The sequence below is a fragment of the Amyelois transitella genome, chromosome 4 (assembly GCF_032362555.1).
Source record: "Amyelois transitella isolate CPQ chromosome 4, ilAmyTran1.1, whole genome shotgun sequence".
NCBI lineage: Eukaryota > Metazoa > Arthropoda > Insecta > Lepidoptera > Pyralidae > Amyelois > Amyelois transitella.
In genome coordinates this window covers 10,592,015-10,614,317 of record NC_083507.1, presented here as the reverse complement: position 1 = coordinate 10,614,317, position 22,303 = coordinate 10,592,015, and the positions used below count along the sequence as shown (strand labels likewise).

At 39.0% G+C, this 22,303-nt stretch overlaps 2 protein-coding genes across 7 annotated transcripts in view; both read right to left on the bottom strand.

Moving 5' to 3' along the window:
- Positions 1-22,303, bottom strand: part of LOC106139310 (FERM, ARHGEF and pleckstrin domain-containing protein 1-like) — a 59,747-nt gene that overhangs the window by 13,675 nt on the left and 23,769 nt on the right. For 3 of the 6 annotated variants that reach the window (XM_060954096.1, XM_060954106.1, XM_060954102.1), the window contains exons 6-15: positions 20,947-21,070; positions 20,610-20,674; positions 18,984-19,162; positions 18,429-18,589; positions 18,027-18,101; positions 15,400-15,527; positions 14,748-14,920; positions 13,826-13,852; positions 13,168-13,254; positions 12,755-12,842 (exon numbers count right to left, since the gene is read on the bottom strand). In XM_060954096.1, coding sequence (XP_060810079.1) covers positions 12,755-12,842; positions 13,168-13,254; positions 13,826-13,852; positions 14,748-14,920; positions 15,400-15,527; positions 18,027-18,101; positions 18,429-18,589; positions 18,984-19,162; positions 20,610-20,674; positions 20,947-21,070 — 1,107 coding nt within the window. The remainder of the gene's footprint in view (positions 1-12,754; positions 12,843-13,167; positions 13,255-13,825; positions 13,853-14,747; positions 14,921-15,399; positions 15,528-18,026; positions 18,102-18,428; positions 18,590-18,983; positions 19,163-20,609; positions 20,675-20,946; positions 21,071-22,303) is intronic. The other 3 variants (XM_060954103.1, XM_060954113.1, XM_060954117.1) reach the window with 3 other exon arrangements.
- Positions 1,426-11,598, bottom strand: LOC106139317 (uncharacterized). Its single transcript, XM_013340741.2, has one exon. It carries the CDS (start codon positions 11,481-11,483, stop codon positions 1,557-1,559), a length of 9,927 nt encoding a protein of 3,308 aa, XP_013196195.2. The 5' UTR covers positions 11,484-11,598; the 3' UTR covers positions 1,426-1,556.

Here is a 22,303-nt window from a genome sequence, read left to right as displayed (position 1 = left end):
TTTATCCTTTTACACTTATTAACGTCGCATTATCATTCTTTTATCTTATAATAAGAGAATCACTATTATAATCGAATTAAAATTATTGTAATGCGGATAAATTGAGCAGATTTGGCACGATTGTAGATTCCGTTGTCGACCGTGGAAGTGTAGATAAACGCAGCAGTCTTATACGTGCTCGTAATGGGATTACAATGCAAATATCTTGTGATTTCAAAGCCATACACGACTTACAATTTATTTCTATAGGTCTCATATTGATCTCTCCTAAACCAATTATTATGTATGTCAATAAAGAATAATGTTTATAACAAAACAAAAGATCTTGGATCTCACCAAAAAGTAAATCACAGCCTTTATACATAATACTCGGTTACAAAATCTCTGTATCCGTTTCATTTTTGGCTTAAGAAAATACGATCATGTTTCCATTTACCGTACTAAGCTGAAATGGCTTCCCATTCGCTTTCGTAGAAATACTCGCATTCTCTGTCTTCTTTTTAATATTTTATTTAATCCCGCCTTTCCTTCCTATCTTAAAGATCGTTTCTCTTTCCGTCATTCGTCTAATTCTCCTTGCAGATCCCATTTGCGCACCATTCTTACTATTCCTACCCACAAGACTTCCTTCTACTCTTTCTCCTTCTCTACTCATGCTGTACGACTGTGGAATTCCTTACCGCATGATATTCGCGATTCCCAAACTCTCTCTTCATTCAAACGACGAGTTAAAGACTATTATCTCTCCAAATAGACTTATATATATTATATATATATTGGTATGTTTATGTAGTTTATTACTGTCATTTATTTAAGTACTAGCATGTATGTTTAGTTAAATATGTTAAACGTTATTTATGCACACGCCATACCGCTCTAAAATTCATCTTTCCTCTCATGGGTCTACTGGAAGAGATTTCTTGTGAAATAAGTAGCACCTTTGTACTAGAATTATTGTAATAAATGCTCCTGTATATAATTTTGTGTACATAAATAAATAAATAAATAAATAAATAAATAAATACTATTTTGTGGATAATATATGTTATAAAACGTAACAAATTTAATAAACTGCTTAAATATTTGACTAGAAGACTTTGGCACTACTTAGTTTTTTGTATACCACTAGGGTTACCTTGATAAAGCCTCAACTTATGTATGCGAGGACATTACATGACGGTAATACTTATAGGAATGTTGTCAGGGTTTATGAACAAGACGTCGTCTTGATACTTTCGTTTAATTACACATAACTACACCTAAATACTTAGCAAGCTATATTTTGAAGTCCGAATAACACATGATAGTTTAAGGGTCGCGCTACCCGGGATTGGCACTAGACTTTATTAAATATTTACTCTAAGTATTCAAAGTGATGTAAATATTCAATATAATGATTACTATAATATCAATGTAACAATACATTTAATTGCGTTATTTAGATTTTAAAATTTTCAAACGCGGGAACAGCATGCTCGCAACCGACCACGGGACATTCACACGAGGGAGAGTGAAATGGTTAAATTATTATAAGCTAAACTTGTTGCTAAATTCATTTAATCATTTTCGTCGTCAGAGCAGAGAGGCGGAGGCAGAGTGGAGACGTCAAACTTCTGCTCGGGGCTGTCGCTAGAAGCCTGCGAATCTACATAATGGCTAGAGTAGAATCTTTCAACATTATTCAAGCTAAAACGCTGATCGAGGTCTCTCGTGTAATGCTCAGCGCTGCCCTCTCCAGGCTCCAATTCATTCTCGTACTGAGGATAACATTCTTGCGTTTGGAACATGTCTGCTTCCTCGTAATGATCCGGATACGGACTGCCCCTATATTCTTCATATTCATCCTTGTCTTGAGGCAGTTCCGTATCGGAGTATGCTACAGATTCCCCGCGCTCGAAAAGGTAATTACTACCCGATTTAGTAATTTTCGGAGCTCTTTTTATTGTATCGATAGGATAAGCGTAATCGTCAGAATCATCTCTATCACTTTGCTCGTCGTAATAAACAGACCTCGGCTGCTGTTGTGCGGAAGACTCTCCTTTATCTTCGGACTGTCTATACCCTGCAGAAGACTTCGCCCTTTTAAGAGACGATTGACGGCTACTTTTATTAGAATACGATGCGCGAGGAGGGCTGTCCTCAGGCACATAAGGCGGTTCTTGCGAGTCCAGGTAAGGGTGACGTAAACGACCTAATCGATCAAACCTTGGAAAGCCCATTTCGTCTTCATCCGCGGAAGATCCGAATCCTTGAAATTGAACCGGAGTTATACTGATAGGGAATTGCTGTTGTTCGTAATTATTACTTTTATAATTGGCGTAATCGGCTTGACCTTCGTCTTCAGAATAACTGCCTGGTTCTGGTACATCATAGTTCTTTGAATCTCCTTTAGATACTTCCGAAGAACAAGACTCCATCTCAGGCAGATAGCTATCAGAGCACTCTGAGCTTTCCATTCTTCGTAGAGTGTCTTGCACTACTAAGTATTTTCCGCCATGGTGCATGTCACTCTCTGAAGAATATTGGCTCTTGGTGGAATCCTCCTCGAGCACGTCTTGTATTTTTTCCTGTTTCTTGCGCGCTCCTGTAACTTGCTTCTTCCGTCTAAAGGTCCTCATTCGCTCTCTAGGATCTCTTCGTACATCCAAAGAGCTGTCCGTGTCATTACCACTGGGAGGACTTTTAAGTGAAATGTTTCTCACCAAGAAAGACTTCTTCACTGGTGCTTTCAAAGGTTGTATTGGGGGAGATTCAGAGCTAAGGCTACTAGAGTAATAAGGCGAACAGCGTGAGAGTGGAGTTTTTCCAGATCTCTCGCCAGATTTCTTTTCTGGCAACTCCCTATGCACAGAAGGTATCTCAGGTACGGATATAACTGGTAATTCAGGCGATGCCAAGTAATGTTCGTGGAATGACCAGCTCTTAGGTTTACTTCGATACTGCTGAGAAGTTTTATATTCTTTTATTTGATTTTTAGACAACGTTTTATCGTCGTAACTGGCGTGTTTTGCTAATGGCTTGTAATCGGATCGTACGAATGCTCCACCGTCCTCGCGAATTATGTTAGAAAACTCTTGACTTTGATAACGTTCACTATGTTTCTCTGCTTGGCTATATAGCTGAGAAGGCATGTCGATATCTAACTCTGGCTGGGGAGCCACTACGTACGGTTTAAAGCCGCTGTCTTCACTCGCACAACGAGTTGTTGGTCTTGCATATCTATGAGTTTGTTCTTCATAGCTCATACTTTTAGGTGGCGCTTTTTGATATCGTTCATGAATGTTGTGCGTTCCTTGAAATCCTTTCAGCCTCTGATCGAACCTTAAAACTCCATTCGTATGTTTTTGAAGACTACTGAGAGAGCTAGAACTTGATTTGTCCGACTTATCGCTGTAGCTAATAGACGACGACTTATCATTTTTTCCAGTGTATGTTGCAGTCAATCTTAGCACAGACTCCTTAGCTTCGTCGACTTCTTTCGGCGGGGAAGGTGATTTTGTCACAGCCATTTCTCGTTTTTCTTCCTCTTCATTTTCAGGAAGTTCAATAACCGGAGTTTGTTCTGATTTAGATTGTTCCTCTTGTGCGTCTTCGCGAGCAGTGGCTACAAGTGTGTGACTCGTGCTAGCTGACCATTCAGATATTGACTGAGCCAATGTCAACGTACTGTCGCTTTTAGTCCCAGAACTACTATCAATACCTTTCCTTGATACAGTAGTATCAGAACTACACAGTTTATCGTACTTTATATTATCTGAACTTTTATCTAAACTACTGCTTTTCGAACTCATTTCTGCATGAGAAGCTTTTTTAGGTTTCTGGTCAGATTTTTTACTGGCATGAGATGAAGAATATACTTTAGTGGATTTATTTTCTGACTTTTCACTTTGCGGTACAGACACTCCTGATATACTTTCAGAAGCTGATAGATTGGCATACTGCCTCACGGTATTGGTCCCTGTTGACCACTCAGAAATGCTCAGGCAAATGGAAGTGTCTTCTGAATGAGAACTATGGGTACATTTCTTTTGTGGCAAACCGATTTTTACTGTACCGTCTAAATCCGTGCCAAATGAACTAGTTTCTTCCTCCGAATGGCTGCTATGACTGCATTTCTTACAAGTTCCCGCACTTCCAGTACTCAATTTTGTTACAACCCTTACAGTCTCGTCGGCGTTAGTTTGTGAAAGTAAATCATCTATAGATGTATCGGAATTCGATCCGAAAGAATACTTCTGTGTACCTAACTGTGAAAAACCTTTCTCAAAATCAGGCGACAATGACTTACTATCACCGCCAAATACATCATCCGTATCCTCGTAGATAGGACTATGATTCGTAGGAGATTTTTGTGGTTGATTAACAATTACTTTGTCTTCTATATTTTTTATGACAAATGATTTGTGTTCAGCTCGCGTGCAACAAGAACCTATATCACCCATCAAACATGTAGCTTTACTTATAGTTCCGCTTAGGCATGATTTATCATAATTCGGTACGACGCCTTTATTTAAACAAGAAGATTCATCGTGTTTTTCAAGTGGGTCCACCATATAACTAGATTGGTCGTAGGGTATAACTTTTACATTTTTAGGTGAAACGTCGCTGAACTCCAAAGATTTATCTGATTTTGATTCAGGAATATCTTTTTCAAAATCATCTTCGTTATTTAAAGTATCACTATCATCATCGGAGCCTTGTAAATTAGCCCTTGAACTCTCCGATCGAAGAGTCACCTTAGTAGCTTGTTCTGGTTCATTGTTCATATAATAAATATGAACTTTTTCAATAATAGGTGTTTCTAAAAGATTCAAAGGCACTGGGGGCCACTCTTCAGAACTTCTTCTACCGAAGTCTCCAACATCGTCCCTCTTAGCCTGTGGCGGCAATTCCGGTAACGGCCAGTCTTCAGACTCCTGGCTTTCACTAGCGGATGATTGTTTTAACGTTGCTTTCCTTGATGGCTTCTTTACCTTAGCTGGACTCTCACTAGATTTTTTTGAGTCCCAAGTATCGCTCTTAGCTATATCTTTTTTACTTTCCGCGTACATCTCACTTATTTTTGTTTGGTCGATGGGTATATCTGGCATTTCAGCTGATGTTCTACGATCAGTATCCGATATGTATGCAACATTGGCATTACTCGGCGGATCAGAACTGAGACTGGCTTGATGATCACTCGAATTCAATGACTCTTCATTAATGCTTTCTGATCTAGAACAAGCTTTTGTAGAATCTTCATCAGCACTCGTTTTTTCAGAAGCTGTGCTTCGTTCTGATATACGAGATAAAGTTCGACCGAAATTTTGGCCGTATCCAATTACAACATCATTACTATTTGATGATGAAGTAGCTGGATATAAGAAATTGACAGGAAAATCATTTAGATCATCTGTAAAGTCCGCTTCTGTAGAATCTTTGGATGTGTTTGCTGATAATGGTGGGTTTTTCGAAAACGTTTGGAAATCATCTAATATTCTTTGATTGTTATACTCGAACACATCTTTGTTGATATTCAAACTTTCATATCCTTCGTGATCTTGTGGTATCCACGCTTCTTCTATACTCGTACTGTTTTCACTACCTGAGGCCCCGAAGAAAGGTCTCCATGTAGGTTTTAATTCTTCACCTCGGCGATAAGCCTCACCGAGAGAGCCTGAAGTTGACTCCGTTGTTTCAAAAGATCCCCTGGACTCAACGCTAAGTGAGCCTCGTGAATCCATACTAGATTTAGAAGAACTCTTCTGCTCATCGAGGCGTGCCTTTCTTCTTGAAGAAGAATCGTCAACACTGAGAGAACCTTTGGAAGGTGTTGTAGTAGTGGTTGTGTCCATGCTAGATTTTGAAGAGCTCTTTTGATCAGTATCTTTCAAGGATCTTTTCTTCATAAGTTCCCTTTCAAATGATGACGTTATGACGTTTCCATCGTCATCAAAATCAATAGTGGTATTCTGGTCTTCTTGTGATATAGTTATGGCTATTTTGGTTTTCTTCACAGTTCTTTGTAAATCTTTTTTGATGTCCGATGTTTTAGAAGCAGCAGACTGACTAGATTCCGATTCTTCAATTACGCATTTTCCAATTTTATCTAAACCACTCTTCTTGATGTTAGGTCTCGATAGTTGCTCTACGGTTTTGTCTATACTTTCAGAACTAGATTCGGAATCAGTAGGCGCTTTTTGAGAATCGACTTGTCCTTGTTTCTCTAATGTAGGCGTCGGTGATTTTCTCATACCATACTTTGATGGACTTCTGGGGCTACGTGGGCTTTCCATACGAGCCATTTCGGGAATAGGAGAAGGAGACTTCGAATTCGATTTAGAATGCTCACTCGATATCGTATGTTGGGAAAGCAAATGTTCTTCTCCATATTCCATAGCTTGCTTGAGTTCTTCTAAGCACTCCCTATCCTTCTTGTTTAGTTTCTCAATATCTTGCGATATGCCAAGTGGTCTCGCAATAGAACAACTTACACTTGATTCGTCATCTATTGAACTACCCTTTATATTAGCGCTTGATGGGCTCACGTCTTTTTCAATGCTCGTCCAAGAAGTTGATTCAGAACTACGCGAACGTTCAGCGCTAAGTTTTAGTAACTCACTACGTCGTGATTTAGCTGTCAGTAATGTTCTCTGATCGGGCTTTTGTTCAGTTGGAGACTTATCGCTACCCGAACTGCCAGTATGCTCTCCTGATTCAGACTTGTTAGTAGATTTAGATGTACTAGAGTCAATAAATGGAATATTTTCAATTGTTGGACTATTTTCTTGAGGTGGAGTAACAATAATTTTGTTTTTATTTTTCCATTTCAACGTTAAATCTATAGGTTTTGATGGATCTCGAGACGCTTTATTTTTTGTATCTGTGTCAGATATTAACTGCGATATAGACTCATGTTTAAGAAACTCAACCAGACTTGCTGATGATTCATCAAATGTACCTTGAGTGTCCAACATTCTCTTGCTCTTACTGCACCTGTTGCTAGTATCAGAAAGCGGTAACTCTGTATCAGCGGTATACTCTTCAAAAGTGACCCAAGTTCCAGTATCATCACTTTTACCACGAGGCAGTTTCATCTTCTCTTTTTTCGATCCCTGATCTTGATCAGATGAACTATCAGCATCTATGTAAGGCAAAGATATGCCTAACATATGACTTTCATCAGATACTTTTAGTTCACTAACTTCCGTCAGTGACTCTTCTTCACTTATCAAACGTGCTACTTCACGCTTTCTTTGTTTAGTGACTTGTTCATGTATATCTTGACTACTCTTACTTTCTTGCAGTTCCCTCTGCTTATTGTAAATGTCTATTTTACGACGTTCCATTATAACAGTCTGAGTGTCATTTTCAATAACGGAGTGCTGAGAACTTGTCATCCACTCAATCGAAGAATCATCCTCAGTTTTGTCTTTACAACTATGCGCAGGCGAAACATCCTTTACTTCTACCTCTTTAGAAGTAGCGTCTGATTCTTCTTTAACAGTGGGATGTACATCTACTTTCACAATTTCCTGCTTGAAGTGTTTTTCCGTAACTTCAGCATGTGAATCAGTTTGTGGAGTAATGTAATTTCTATCGAGGCTTTTGGATTTTGTAGTCGCATCAAGATGAATTTCTCCTTTTCTATCCAAACTCTTAGATTTAGCACTTGGATTAAACTTTTGGTACACAACCTTCCCTTCAATTTGTTGTTTGAATTCTTGTTTCTTTGATAGTGTTTTAGGAGATTTTTGCAATGTTGATAGATCATCAAATTTGTCCTCCAATGACTGACTTGATTTGTCATCCATACTTTTATTCATTTTATTATTTGTTTTAGATGTTTTTTGGTCTTCAAAACTTCTACTTATTTTACCACCTATTTTATTATCTAGTTTTTTCGGTGATTTCGCAATAAAGACATGATCTTCCGCTTTACTATTAATCTTAGTCTCTATAATTATTTTATCACCCTCTGTCTTCACCAAAATTTTGTCCTCGGGTGGTGGGAATGGCGGCATAGTATCTTTCACTGGACTGATTAATGTTTTGGTTTGCTTCAAAGCTGCTTCAAAGAGCATTTGTTGTTTCTCTTGACGTTTGGCTATTTCAGTGTCGCTATCGTCTTGAGACTTTGTTCTTTCCTTACTTCCACCGCGTTTAATTTCCATCTTCTCAATAGATTTTGATTTTTCTTTAGCCAATTTTTTCTTTTCAGCTTGCTCGAATTCTTGACTTTTGGCGCGTGCTATATCCGAAGGAGGTACAGTCAAAAAATCTGGTCGTTCTTTTAATGTAGATGGTAGAGATTTCTGTGTGTGTAAAGATTTAACTCTAGTGGCATTAGTGTCCAAAGAACCTCCTTTGTTAAGCTTCCCATTAAGCTTTTGATTTTCTTCAGGTTTCGATTTGAGCGTGAGCTTTTTCTTTTCCTTGCGTTTGATTCTTTCAATGTCTGGAACAATCTGATCTTCACTCAAATCGGACAACTTTCTAATACTACCTCTAGGTGAATTCAAAGACGAAGTCGGTGAACGCGATGGTGATTTTGATAAAGGAGACCGTGAAATAGGTGATCTTGAAATAGGTGACCTACTAAGGGGTGAACGTGAAGGAGATTTAACTAAAGATTTAAGTTTAGTCAAATCATATCTTCGCTTGAAAGATCTTGGTCGTCTTTGCTCTACTAAATCTTCCAACAATTGAAGTTCTTCACTGTCAATCACCACCGACTTGACATCCTTAGGAGGTTCACACGATTGCTCTTCATCAACTTCTTCGATCTTTTCAATTGCGTCCTTACCAGTAATTGTTTTGGTAGTTTTTTCATCTATCAAAGATTTTTCTTCCAATATTTCTCCTTCCTCATTTATATCTTCTACGGTATCATCTTTCGAAGAAAAGGCATTCATTGGCGGTAATCTATGCAACTGAATGACGGGAGTGTCCAAGCTCTTAGCTCTTCGACCCGCAGTTGGAGAATCTTGGGTTGCTTTCTGACGTTGTAGTGAAAAAACGGATCCTTCGGATAAATTTAATCTTGCATGAGCGAAAAGTATAGGAGTTCCGCCGGACTTACGGAGCATAGGTGAAATCAACTCATCGCGCAAACTCTTTTTGACGTCAAGTTTGCCAACCTCTTTTTTCTCATCTTTTATTTCACTTTTCTCTTCAGATTGACTTCGCAGACCAGTCACTTTCTGTATTTCAATATCAGCTAAATGCTCATCATCTGATTTAAGAAACTCTGTACTCTCCAAAATTGGTGACGGTATATTTTCGTTGTATTCCCATGTGGAACTTTCTTTACTGATTTGTTTAATATCTGGTATTTTTATAGCAACATCGTCTTCAGAACTAGGTATTGAAATGGAACGTTCGGAAATTCGTCTCAATTCCGTAGCATTACCACTACCGGTCTCAAGTACTTGTGGATTATATTTAGCTTCCAATTCTGCTAATTTGCGACACTGAGGTGGTGAGCCTTCTATTTCGGTAGAGCTCATAGTTTGACCACGGTGCCAAGCACCTGATGCAATTTTGTCGAACTCAAGTTGCAATATAGGCTCAAGATCTTTACGAGACTGTGGAGGTGAAAATTCTAATTTTGGGGCTGCTTCTGCTGTGCCAAACACATCATCAGAATCTACACTTTCATCGTCTGAAGAAAAGGAAGTAATTCTAATTTTGTTGCTACTCTTATTTTTAATTTTACCCCCTGGTCCCTTCTTGCCTGTTCCGCGGCCTTTACCTCTTTTAGGAGGTAGCTTATCAGACCTAGACTTTATATCAGCTCGTAATTTTTCAGCAGCCGACAAAGGCTTTGATTCTTTGCAAATAGACGTTTGTTGTATGTTACGTCCGTTTACTGTCAACTTAATATCATGTGGACATGGGGCGTCTTGTCTAATGCTATCAGTTTTAGAGCTTGTTGCCGAGTCACTTTCTATTCGACTCAACTTAGAATTCAAAGTCTCAAGAAGTAGTGGATCTAAGTTCTGGGTAATATCTCTTTTTGGACTTGGCAAGTGCTGTAACTGGCTACTCTTATCGACCTCCAAAGTGACGGGATCCACTTTTGATAAATCAATATTTTGTGTAAAAAGAAAGTCGCGATTTTCAACCTCCAAGAATTTGGAACTATGCTCTGCTTGTATACTATTTCGCGGTGACTTTGGTGATTTCGGAGATTTAGGTGACTTTGGCGATTTGGGGGACTTGGGTGATTTCGGAGATTTCGGTGACTTTGGTGATTTGGGGGATCGCGGTGACTTTGGATGATCATGGTATTTACATCTAGGATGAGCACTGACGATATGCCTTCCGTTTTGTGGCGGAAGCATAATTATATCTGGTGGCTGTTGCCTTCCATCTTCTATAGGTGATGGAGCCGTTCCATTCATGACATGCCGCTTATGTAATACATAAGGAATATCATAACCATCATCCACAACTTTCTTTCCATCTTTTATTGTTGCTTTGAAAGCATCAAATTCTTTAAAGTAATTCTTTGGCAAGTCAAAAGGCGGTCGCACATGGTCTGGATGCCTAGAAGGCAGTTCAAAATGCGATCGTTTTGTGGCAATAGGTGGTGCACTAGGTATTTGTCGGAATATATAATCTTCATCGCTAGATTCGGCGGGCGTCAAATCTATAGATTTTTGGTGCATCAGAACATGCCTTCTAGAGTTTACACTACTGAATCGCGGTCTGTTTGCCAAACTATTTGGATCGCTCTTAGTACGTTCCACTATTGGATGAGCATACGGAACAGCTGTATCAGTCAAACGACTGCTCGAACTTGTTTCAAGAATAAGCTTTGGGTTATATTCATCGAAATGAGTTTTAGCCATTAATTCTTCTTTTAAATTTTCCTTCCTTACAATATGCGTGTAAACTTTTCCACGCATATTTTTATCAAACTCCGATTGCAAAATCGAAGGTGAACCAGACTGCATTGCAGCAGCTTTCACTTTATTTTTAGTATACTCAATGCTATCCATCGCTGGTAAAATACGAACATTAACATCAGACTCATTCGAAGACTCTTTTACAAGATGTGAAGGAGCATTTTCTTTGCTAATAGATCGAGTCAGTGATTCTATCTTTTCTTTGTCGAAACTGAAAACTGTCTCAGAAGAGCGCCGTCTTTGGTAACTATGCATTTTAGCCGCGCGAGTATTATCGATTTCCGTATCAAGTCCAGCGATTTTTTCTGGCCAAATATGGGTCGTAACAGGATGCATATCTTCTTCTTCTGTGGAAAACTCATCTAATTTCTTTGGAGGACTCAAATCAGAATAGTTGCCATATTGATCTAATTCTACATTCTGCAAGCTGGCAGAATGCATTGGACTATATTCCTTATGCTTGTTGTTACTCGGAAATGTCGAATATGGAGTGGGGATATGGTAATAATTTGAAGAATTAGCCAGGTTAGCGATAAGATCTTCGTGTGACTTATCGAATAACGTTTTCTCTCTGTACTCTGGCTTTTCCATACTTATAAATGTTGACTGAGTGTCGTAAAAGTCCTTACCTGAATCAGGACTAGACGTCGGTGAAATGGGCTCGAATGGATCGATATAAGCATTCTGACTAGTGACGCTGCGACGTCTAATACTTATTTCATCCGGTTCGTATAAATTCTTCTTACAGTCATAATAATCCGATTTAGAATCTTGACTCGATGTTCTGGAACCAGACCTATCTGAACTCTTACTCTTCAAAGTTTCGCGTGATTTCTTGCTATCAGTATGATAAACACTGTCACGTGATTTCTTACTATCAGCGCTACTTTTAGAATGTTTAGAATCGTAGATTTCACTTTTTGATTCTTGACTAGAGGTTCTAGAACCAAGTGCACGTTTGATTTCTTTGTAATAGCTACCGTCGGACCTAACAGACAATTTTTCGCGCGGTAATACTCGGGGATCGTCAATTAAGAACGGATCAAGCGGTATGTCATTGTCGCTTCTATATTTGATCGGGCCGAGGTGAATCTCAGCCTCTTGATCGTCACACTCAGACATATGCGAAAGAGATTCGTCGGAGGGTAAATCGTTACCAGAATCAAACGAACAAGTACGAGTATGAATAACTGATGATCGGTTGCGTACACGGGGATAACGGCGATGCTCGGATTCGTCATCGGAGCGCTCGATGACTTCGTAACTGTCGTGCGACAAATCATCTTGCGACCCGCTGCGAACGAACGTGGGCAAATCGAGGCGCGGCTCGCTGATCGCACCCGGGAAGCTGGACGAATACGTGCGTCCTATCATCTCCCTCTGCGATTCTATCGAGCCTCGATTGCCGAGAACGAAGGCCAGCGTGCGCGCGTCATCGTAACGAGTTATCGGCGAGTCGACGCGGCGGCCGGAGTAGGCGTCCAAGTCGGCGAGCATGCTGCGCGTGTCGCGGCGGCGCTTGGCGCGGCCCGCGTCGTCGAAGCTGAAGTCGCGCAGGTTGCGGCAGCTGGCGCTGCGCCGCCACAGCAGCCGCGCGCGCGCCGCCTCCGAGCCGTCCTCCACCAGCAGCGAGCCGCCCGAGCGGCTGGAGCGCGTGGAGGGGCACGCCGAGTACATGTTGCACTGGGAGAGTTCGTACTCGAGGCGCTCGGAAGACTTCTTAAAGCTGTTGGGATGCTTCGCCAGCACGAAGTCGGGGTAGGGGCTAGGGAGGGGCTCGGCGGCGGCAGTGCGCGTGGCAGTGCGCGTGTCGGGGAGTGTGTGTGTGTGCGTGTGCGTGTGCGGCGGCGGGGGGCTCTGACCTGGCGGCGCCCGCGGCGGCGGAGTGGGCGCGCGCGCGCGACCACGACCCGCCGAGCTCTGCTGGCTCCATGTACTCTCCGGAGAAACCTGCCAGGGGAACATCATTGGTTACAAACGAAACATCTACAATACTTTTATACCCTCCTGACATGAAGAATGAATATAATGAGTTGTAATTACTTGGACTGAATATTTTTTTAGTATTTAATTAGTATTAAGGACGCCTATATTGGAATTTAAATTTATTCTTGACTGGCTGATCCGCAAAATTGACCGCGAAAAATATAGATTGTGTTTATCTCGAATTCCGTCTTCAGATTGTCTGCAATGGATGTACCGTTCCAAAAGCATAAAAGACGGCCTTTCACATTATTTCTTGGCTATAATGATAACAATAGGATAAAATACTAACCAATTGTGTCGTCGTCCGATGAGGCAGAGGCGAATCCTGTGTAGGATGATGATTGACCTCGGCATGGGTCACAAGCTCGGGCGCTCCCTGGGCAACACAGTACGCGGTGAGTGAGCGAGACATCGAGATATAAGAGTCGTGTGCGGGAAAGTGATAGTGCTTACGACATTTAGATAATGATACGAGTTAGACTGTGGCATTGATTTTTAACGATTCTTTTATATAAAAATTGAATATGCTTGAAGTTTGTGTAACAAATCTGAGATAGAGAGCAAATTCTGTAATTTATTTTAGTTAAAAATCAAAGCCCCAGTATAACTTGATAAGTTTAAAAGAACATAGAAACAACAATTTCCAGACGAGGACCAAATGAGTATTAATGAATAACGATTATTACCATGCCCAAAACTGATACAAATGTACGATTTCAGTATGATAATATAACAATTGTAAGTAAAAATAACACCATCACCTATTAATAAAATATTAACGATTAACGTATTTGTGCAAAATTTTTAAATCGCTTGTATGTAGAGAGAGATATATGAAGAAATGAGAGGATTTCAGTGTTGATATGTGAAAGAAGATGAAAGAGTTAGATTCGAAATCGACTGGTAGGAAACGTTACAGAACAAGCCAATTGTCAAAGGGCCCTTACGATTTCGCTGCAGTACAGTTTTGACAGCTGAAAGAAACAAAAAAATACTTCTAATGCGTGGTGAAGCAAGGCGCAAAGTGCCTACAATTATGGACGCTCCAATTTATTTCTATAAAATATTAACATCCGTACAAGCATCTGAAATTCTGTATGCCTTTTAAAAGTAATTGCCTAAGTTTGATACAATCTATAATTTCTGTCAAAAGCCTCAATTCTTAAGAGAATGGCAAAGTGTTTAAACTTCTACATACTAATTACATACTTGGAGTTTATATTAAAGCACTCACAACTTCGTAAGGAAGTTCGCTGTTTAAAGGGGACATGTGCAAATGTTCAGTATAAATATTCATTTAATAAGATATAAAAAAAACATTATTCTTTTAAAAAAAAAATTGGATTGTGTAAATTTTATACACTGTTGCACAATACTCATATCCCGTATAAACAGAAGTAGATACGAAGAGATAAAGCGAAATAAGTTTACTCTATGAGCTGACACAAAAAAATGGTTTACGAGCAAGTGGCCTTGATTTACAAAGAAGAGAAATAGATCTTTGGTCTTCTAGCCTATGAACATTATTTCGAGTGTTTCGGTTGCATTGTAATTATCACAAAGAATATCTGCTACTCAAGGATTAGTCTAGAACCAAGGCTGGGATAGTTTTAGCGATAGATTTATTTTTAAAATAGGATACAAGGTATCGCTTACTGATTTCAACACAACTTAAGTATGATTGATTTATTACCGCTTCCAAAGCGCACGTGTACAAGAAGAGTTTAACTGTTGTAGGTAAATCTTTCCTTAGCTTCTATTTACAACGTCCGACGTCTCGTCTTCTCCCACCACGGACAGATTTCATCATTGCCTGGAACCAACCAACAACTGCAAACTCAAAAAAATAACATCAAAAAGCAATCGAACCTTGTCCCTCGTGGTGGCAAAGGCGGTAGCTGCGAGCGGCGGGCGAGGCGCGCCCTCCGCCGCGCGCCGCGCCTGCCGCAGCGCCGCCGAGCGCGCCTCCTCCGCCGTGTAGCCCTTCATCATCAGAGAAGCCTCCAGGTAGTGAGGCTGCTTGTCCCACTCCAGGGAAATCGCTGCAATTGTACGTTCTTGGTGATTATAATGATTCTTGTAAAACAGTATTCGAGATCTTTATGTATGTAAAACATACGTAAGTAGGTATGTAATAGAAAAAGTTTACATTCTCACTTCGTTCAGACTACTGGAATTGTTCGCCCTTGGAAATCACAATGATACTTGCAAAACAAAAATTAACTGGATATTTCCTTTACACGGGAAAACCGCAACTTTTCGTTTCCCTTTTCTAAAAAAAACACTGGTCCAATTTAGAAACTAAACTGCACTCCCAACACAAAATTGAACACGAATCACTCCGTACCATTAAAACAAGAACTACTAACTGGAAGCCGCACTCATGCATAATTCACAAAGGAAGAACCACCTTGCAGTTGATCGTCTTCCCTTTTACATCAACACGAATCAGTTACACAGTATGAGGATACAATTAGATTCAAGGTGCTAAAAGGTTGGCGTCCAGTATCGCCGTACGTACCATCGGAGCCGGGCGGCAGCGGCAGCAGCGGGTGCGCGGACAGACTGGCGTTGAGCGGCGCGGCGGCGTGCGCGGACACGTTGCCGCGCGACCCGCCCGCCGAGCGCGACGCGCGGAACGACATCGACCTGCGACACCGGCCAGAGGATGGTCACTAGCTTTTGGTTGCACCGGATTGTATTATGTGTGACGCTCGGATTATTGACTTGTGATACAGTTAGATAGGCTGATAATTGATGCGCGGATCACAGTCTAATGTCACTATACGTAACTTTATGTCACCTAGGTTGCACGGGATTATCTTGTGTCCCAGGTGAGTTTGTGTGACGCTCGGATTGTTGTCTTTAGACATGATACAGTTAGACAGGCTAACGGCTGATAATTGATGCGCGGATCACAGTCTAATGTCACTATACGTAACCTTACGTCACCTAGGTTGCACGGGACAATCTTGTGTCACTGGTCAGTTTGTTTGACGCTCAGATTACAGCCTTATTTTGGTCGTACGATGGGGTTAGACAGCCTTTACGGCATAGTTAAGTTTGATTGATTCGCGGAATACAGTCTTTATGATTGCTTGTCTCACTGTTTGTCATCTAGGTTTATTACGAAAAAGATCTGATATCAAAGGTATAACGCGCTTGAACAGCGCAAACTGAACAACTGTATACAAGAAATATACCGGAATATGACAAGAATCATTGCTACTTTGTATGTTTGTTCGTTTGTATTATTATTTAACTCTTTTGGTGCAATAATTTTATCTATCTATCTATTTCAATCAGCCCTTCTTTTAGATCTTCGAAGCAGAACAAATCTTACTTCTTGTGTTTTTTGGAGATATCTGCAGTGATTGTTCTGGTAGATTTATTCACCTATCCTTTCTAAATTGCGTTACCAGTGCAGGAGGGTGGTGATAAAGCGCGTTATTGGTTCAAAATTACACAAAAAAATAGACGCGCGTCTTTGTAAAACATTAAACGCAATAACAGAACAACGTGCTTCTCGCTCACTCTCATAATGAAAGTGAGATCAAAGAGTTGGTAGGTAGCATGATTGCTTCTGTGAATCACCCGAATTTCTCATGTGTCAAATCGTATATTTCTTTTCAAGGCAAGCATAAATTTGAAATCATCGCGATTAACCAATTGACGCAATTTTACTGTGACTGTAATACTATTAGAAGTCCCCGCTCCGTACTAGACTTAGTTAAATATTTCAAAACATTTGTTCACAATTAAAGTCAAAATTAACTAGCTATCTAAATAACCCTTAATAATTCTTAATCACTCAAAATTATATTTGGTCTATCGGCACATACTTCTACACAGAGGCGAAATTTTGAAAAATATTCTTAGAAGCATTAGTGATGTTCACAATACAAATATACTGACAATATTAACGAAACAAAATATACATGAAAATAGGGAAGTGCAAGGGCTTGACAAACTCCGACACAATTATTGTGCTTTCGAAAACATCAGGGGGTACACAGCGCAACACTTGTGAATCATATGTCAAATCAGAACTGTGTTGCAAGCGTGTAGGGTTTCGAGTGACACAGACTGGGAGCGAGCTGAGTAAACACTACAAGGTTCGGAGCGCAGACCGTTTGTTTGTTGATAAAAGAAAAAATCCCTAAAACCGAGCACACCATCCTCCGACCGGTCGTCGACCGCGACATCTAGTTATTTCCCACGAAAACTTTACGACGAGCGGCGCGGTTTATCATTTTATGTTTTAGGCTGGAAATAGTTTCAAAACCAATTTAAAAAAATACTTTTTAAGGCGGTATGTTTTGAAGGTTATAACATTATCACGAATAACGATAAGTTATATAACGTAAGATTGCAACTATTTCCAACCTTCCACTAACGCCGCCGCTCACGGTAGCAAGTCATGGGTTCAATCAAAACTCTTGGAAGAAGCGAAAGTCTCAACGGATACAGCGCATGCTCGAGTATGCTAACCACCATCGATATACAACTATTCGAAGCCTCACTAACCGGTTTTTAGTCGTTTTTAGGGACTTTTTTAATACATCATGCATCGCGCGTTACGTTCGCCGTCTCAACACAAACGCCCACAAGACAAAACCAAAAGCTAGTGTGTCCCAACCCATGCTAACCACCCACCGTATAAAACTTATACTAATTACATACTAAAATATTGAATAATTGATCCCTTAATCAAGATATCTAAAAGCTTTCTAACTACACCTGCGTTTAACAGGGTATCTGCCTAATGGCTCCAGCATTCTAATTGGCATGTATTCCACGGAAGACGATATTAGAACAAACGCCAAGAGGATGTTAATGCTGATTCTAATGGTTTATCATTACTTTACGACTGTAAGCCTATTTAAATATATCTACAATATGATAATGTTGTTTACAATTGACCAAAGGTGTTAGAGCTCACAGCAATAGGACCTCATAATAGAGGTTACAGTTAACATACGAAATAACGATAGATATCATAAAACACATTTCATATCGATGTATTTAACAACATGCAGCCAATTTAAACACAGCCTAACGAAATAAGCGATTGTTTCGAAAAGCAGGTTTCTGAGGCATGCAAGATTCAGTGCTACTGTATAGGGGATAAGCTTCAAACTGGCTCACCTTTGGAATGCTTGCCGTTTCACGTAGTTGTCTCGCACGAATTCGACTATCTGCTTCTGCGTTCTGCCACTGTACCTGAATAGAAAATAAAGAGTGTTATGTGATATTAATATATAGCTCTATAGATAGAAATACCTCTGATGTACGTAACAAGTTTATGAAGTGCATTATGCCATTCCTAAATGAGGATCCTCTGGACTGATTTCTTAACAATTCCTCCAAAACGTCTCCCACTTTATTGAACAGAGTTATACCTAACCTATACTCCTTTATTGGTCGATTAGAATGACAGCTGTCAAATTCATACTATTTTATGTTCTATCTTTGTCGCTCCTGCATATATCGGTCTTACTGTGATTGTAATCAAATTTTATTTTATGAAGTGTATACGTAATCTCATACCTGAATGAGGATCCTCTGGACATGACCCTGGTCTTGTGTCGTCGCGGTCGAGGCGCGGCCGAACACCTGAAGAAGCCGTGGTTTTCCACGCACTTCTTCCAGAAGTTCTTGCATTCGTTGCGTGTCTCAAAGAAGAATTCCACTATGTCGCGGTAGTAGTTCTGCGGAGAAAAAGAATACATACATACATATGGTCACGTCTATATCCCTTGCGGGGTAGACAGAGCCAACAGTCTTGAAAAGACTGAATGGCCACGTTCAGCTATTTGGCTTAATGATAGAACTGAGATTCAAATAGTGACAGGTTGCCAGCCCATTGCCTAAAAGAGGAATCCTAAGTTTATAAGCCTATCCCTTAGTCGCCTTTTACGACATCCATGGGAAAGAGATGGAGTGGTCCTATTCTTTTTTGTAATGGTGCCGGGAACCTCACGGCACAAAAGAATCATTGAAATATTGAAACTATTAAAAAAATATATTATTTTTATTATATAAAGTATACTAATTTAGATCTACACACAATATCTTAAATTAATAACAAAGAATTACACTCACACAACCCTCCGGATGAAGCTTGATAAGGAACTTCTTTCTCTTGAATGAGATCTTCCTGATCTTCGCCCAGCTGAACGTGTTGATCTTGATGAACTCCTGGAACACCACGATGCCCATGTGCGCCACTGCCAAGTTCAGGGATACGCCTTCGTGGTCTTTGGCCGGGTGCATCTTGATTCCTGTTTGGGTGAACGTTAAAATTGAGTTAAAAATGTATACAATTTTAAAAGAAAAAATCGTGATGAATGAATCCTTATATTGAGGGAACTGAAAGAGATACAATATTCCTAGCTGGGTTAGATTCCTCTGTTTACAGGGCAGACCGAAGTTGTTTCGTGTATGTATCTGACTTTAGGTTTAAAGATCTTTATTGACTCATAAAGAATTAAATTCAGTTACAATGAGCCTTAATCTAATACAAATCATAGTAAATAAGTACTTAACGCATTTAAGTAGTGTAAAATTTTTAAATACGCACAGTTGTCACAGTAATAAAATTTTAAACTTGTTCGTAGATATTTTTTTTTTTTAATTTAACACTTCGATAGTGGTCATTCGATAAAGCAGGTCGTAGAAAATAGGCTAAATATATAACATAATAATAACATAAAAGAGCATAAAATGTTAACTAAGTGTCTCTTTTTGCGTTACAAAAAAGAAATAGAAAGAATTTTCAAACCGGGAACCTTTTTACCCGATTAGCCTTTCAATAAAAGAAACCTCATGGAAATAATGTATTTTCCTTTACAGAGCTTATACGATGCAATAGATAGAAATCACAAATTTATTCAACACACCTTGCATTTGTAACTATTCAGTTAACATCCATAAAACATTTATTAGTACAAGTTTACTACATTTAAAATCAAGAACCATTTCAATTAAGGTCGCCCGTGTGTGAACTGTTAATTAAGCTATAAGCTGCATGCTGAGAAAACGTACGAACGCAAAAGACTTCAATTAATTTTAACTAGACCACACTTTATTCACTGAAATATTTTAAATGAAGTTGTGTGCCAATTTTGAATGGAGATCTACGGCCTTATATATGGACACGCCGTATAAGCTTGGAGCAAGTTTTGCAGGAATTCCGTATATTTTGTAATGTAACAAAATATCCGAATGTTGAAATCGTTTCGAACCGATATGATTTCAATTATGTATGATATGTCATATCTAGGATTCGGTACATAGTTGAATTGGCACGATTTTGAAACACCTTGTTTTATCTAGCTTACTCAGTCATAAATCAAAATAAATCAGTTAGTTGCAAACAAATAAAAATATTTTTACAATTTCACTCTTTCTCTAAATATTTTCGGAGATGTAGCGGCCACCAAATAAAATATTAAAAACCGTTCAAAAGGTTATAAAAAAAACGAATAATAAATCCAACTAAGGAGAATGCAACTGGGAATACTTAAAGATAAACTTGTTCACACATACCTATTTGATTCGAGCATTCAAACATTTAAAATATTACATGTTTTGTAATTACTTTTATGCTTTGTTATTACTTTTATGCTTTGTAATTACTTTTATACTTTGTAATTACTTTTACGCTTTGTAATTACTTTTACGCTTTGTAATTATTATTTACATTAGAGAGATAATGGGTGCACTCACCATACAATTCGCATCTCCTTGCCGTTTCCAACAGATTCAAGTCCGCTTCGGCGGGACTTTGACCTCTGAAACAAACGTCACGAAGTTTAAATTAAAGAACTCTTTAAGACATTATCACTCTAAGAAACACATACATACATAGAACCAAGTCTATTTCCCTTGCGAGGTAGACAGAGCCCGCAGTCTTGAAAAGACTGATAAGCCACATTCACAAATAGTGACAGTTTGCTAGCCCGTCGCCTAAAAGATTCCCAGAGAAGTTTATAGGCCCTATCTCTTAGTCACATTTTACGACATTGATTTTTAAGTCTTCAACAAAAGTCGAACAAATACTCACATATGTTTCTTATGGTTCTCCATGATCCTCCTCTCGGACTCCGAGTCCTGCCTGGGGAAGAACTTGTAAGAGCTGAGGTACGTGTGGTCGGGGTAATCTTCAGGGACGAAATCGCCGCACTCCGCTGTTGAGTAGTCACAATAATAAAAAAACAAATTAAGACAAATATTTATAGTGTTTGGTCCCCGGCGGAATGGTTCAAAGGCAATCATAATACATTTAATAAGTCCGAATTTGAACCGATATTGCTCGACCTTTAGTGAATAATAGTTTAAAAAAAAACTAAAAAACTACGCTTTTATTGCTAATGGAACTAAAAAATAGAAAATAAAAATTAATGACAAAGGAATTCAGTAGTAGCAAGTCGAATAATCAGTTATAGTCAGTTGTAGTAGTAATTACCTCGGATTAAAATTATAACAAAATTAAATTTATAAACAAAACAATTTAAATCTGAGTAAAAAGCGTGGGGTGCCTGATGTAGTAAATATTAAAATCATTATATTAGCATATATTTATGACAAGAGAGTTATGAAAATGAAGTAAAATGCACCCCACGCTTTTTACTCTGATTTAAATTGTTTTGTTTATAAATTTAATTTTGTTATAATTTTAATCCGAGGTAATTACTACTACAACTGACTATAACTGATTGTTCGACTTGCTACTACTGAATTCCTTTGTCATTAATTTTTATTTTCTATTTTTTAGTTCCATTAGCAATAAAAGCGTAGTTTTTTAGTTTTTTTTTAAACTATTATTTATTTTCTATTTTTTAGTTCGATTTGCAATAAAACGGGTAGTTTTTTAAGTTTTTTTATACAATTATTTTTTGGAAGTTAACACTTCTGGTATAACTATCTTACTAGAAAAGACTTTCGCAACCATGCGCCCATCGCCGGAGGTTTTCACAACTAACTTTCTTAAAGTTATATGTGGCCTGATTGGATTAAATCTCATAATATTCTCATCATCATGATTCTTTTTAAGGCGATGGGCTTGCAACCTGTCACTATTTGAATCTCAATTCTACCTTAAAGCCAAATAGCTGAACGTAGCCTATCAGTCTTTACAAGACTGTTGGCTCTGTCTACCCCGCAAGGGATATAGACGTGATTATATGTATGTATGATGATTGTTAAACCCAGTTGAAAAGAATTTTATAGTGATAAATCACTGTTAATAATATTTTTGACTATCCAGCAAACGTAATAATTTTCGATTGTGGCCTTGCCAGGAATCAAACCACAAGATTAAGAGGCAGATTGATACAGGAACAAAAATATTTCAAACATACCTCCACTGCCTTTACAACCAGGAACGCAACAAAGTTTATCTGAAGACATCGTGGCACTTT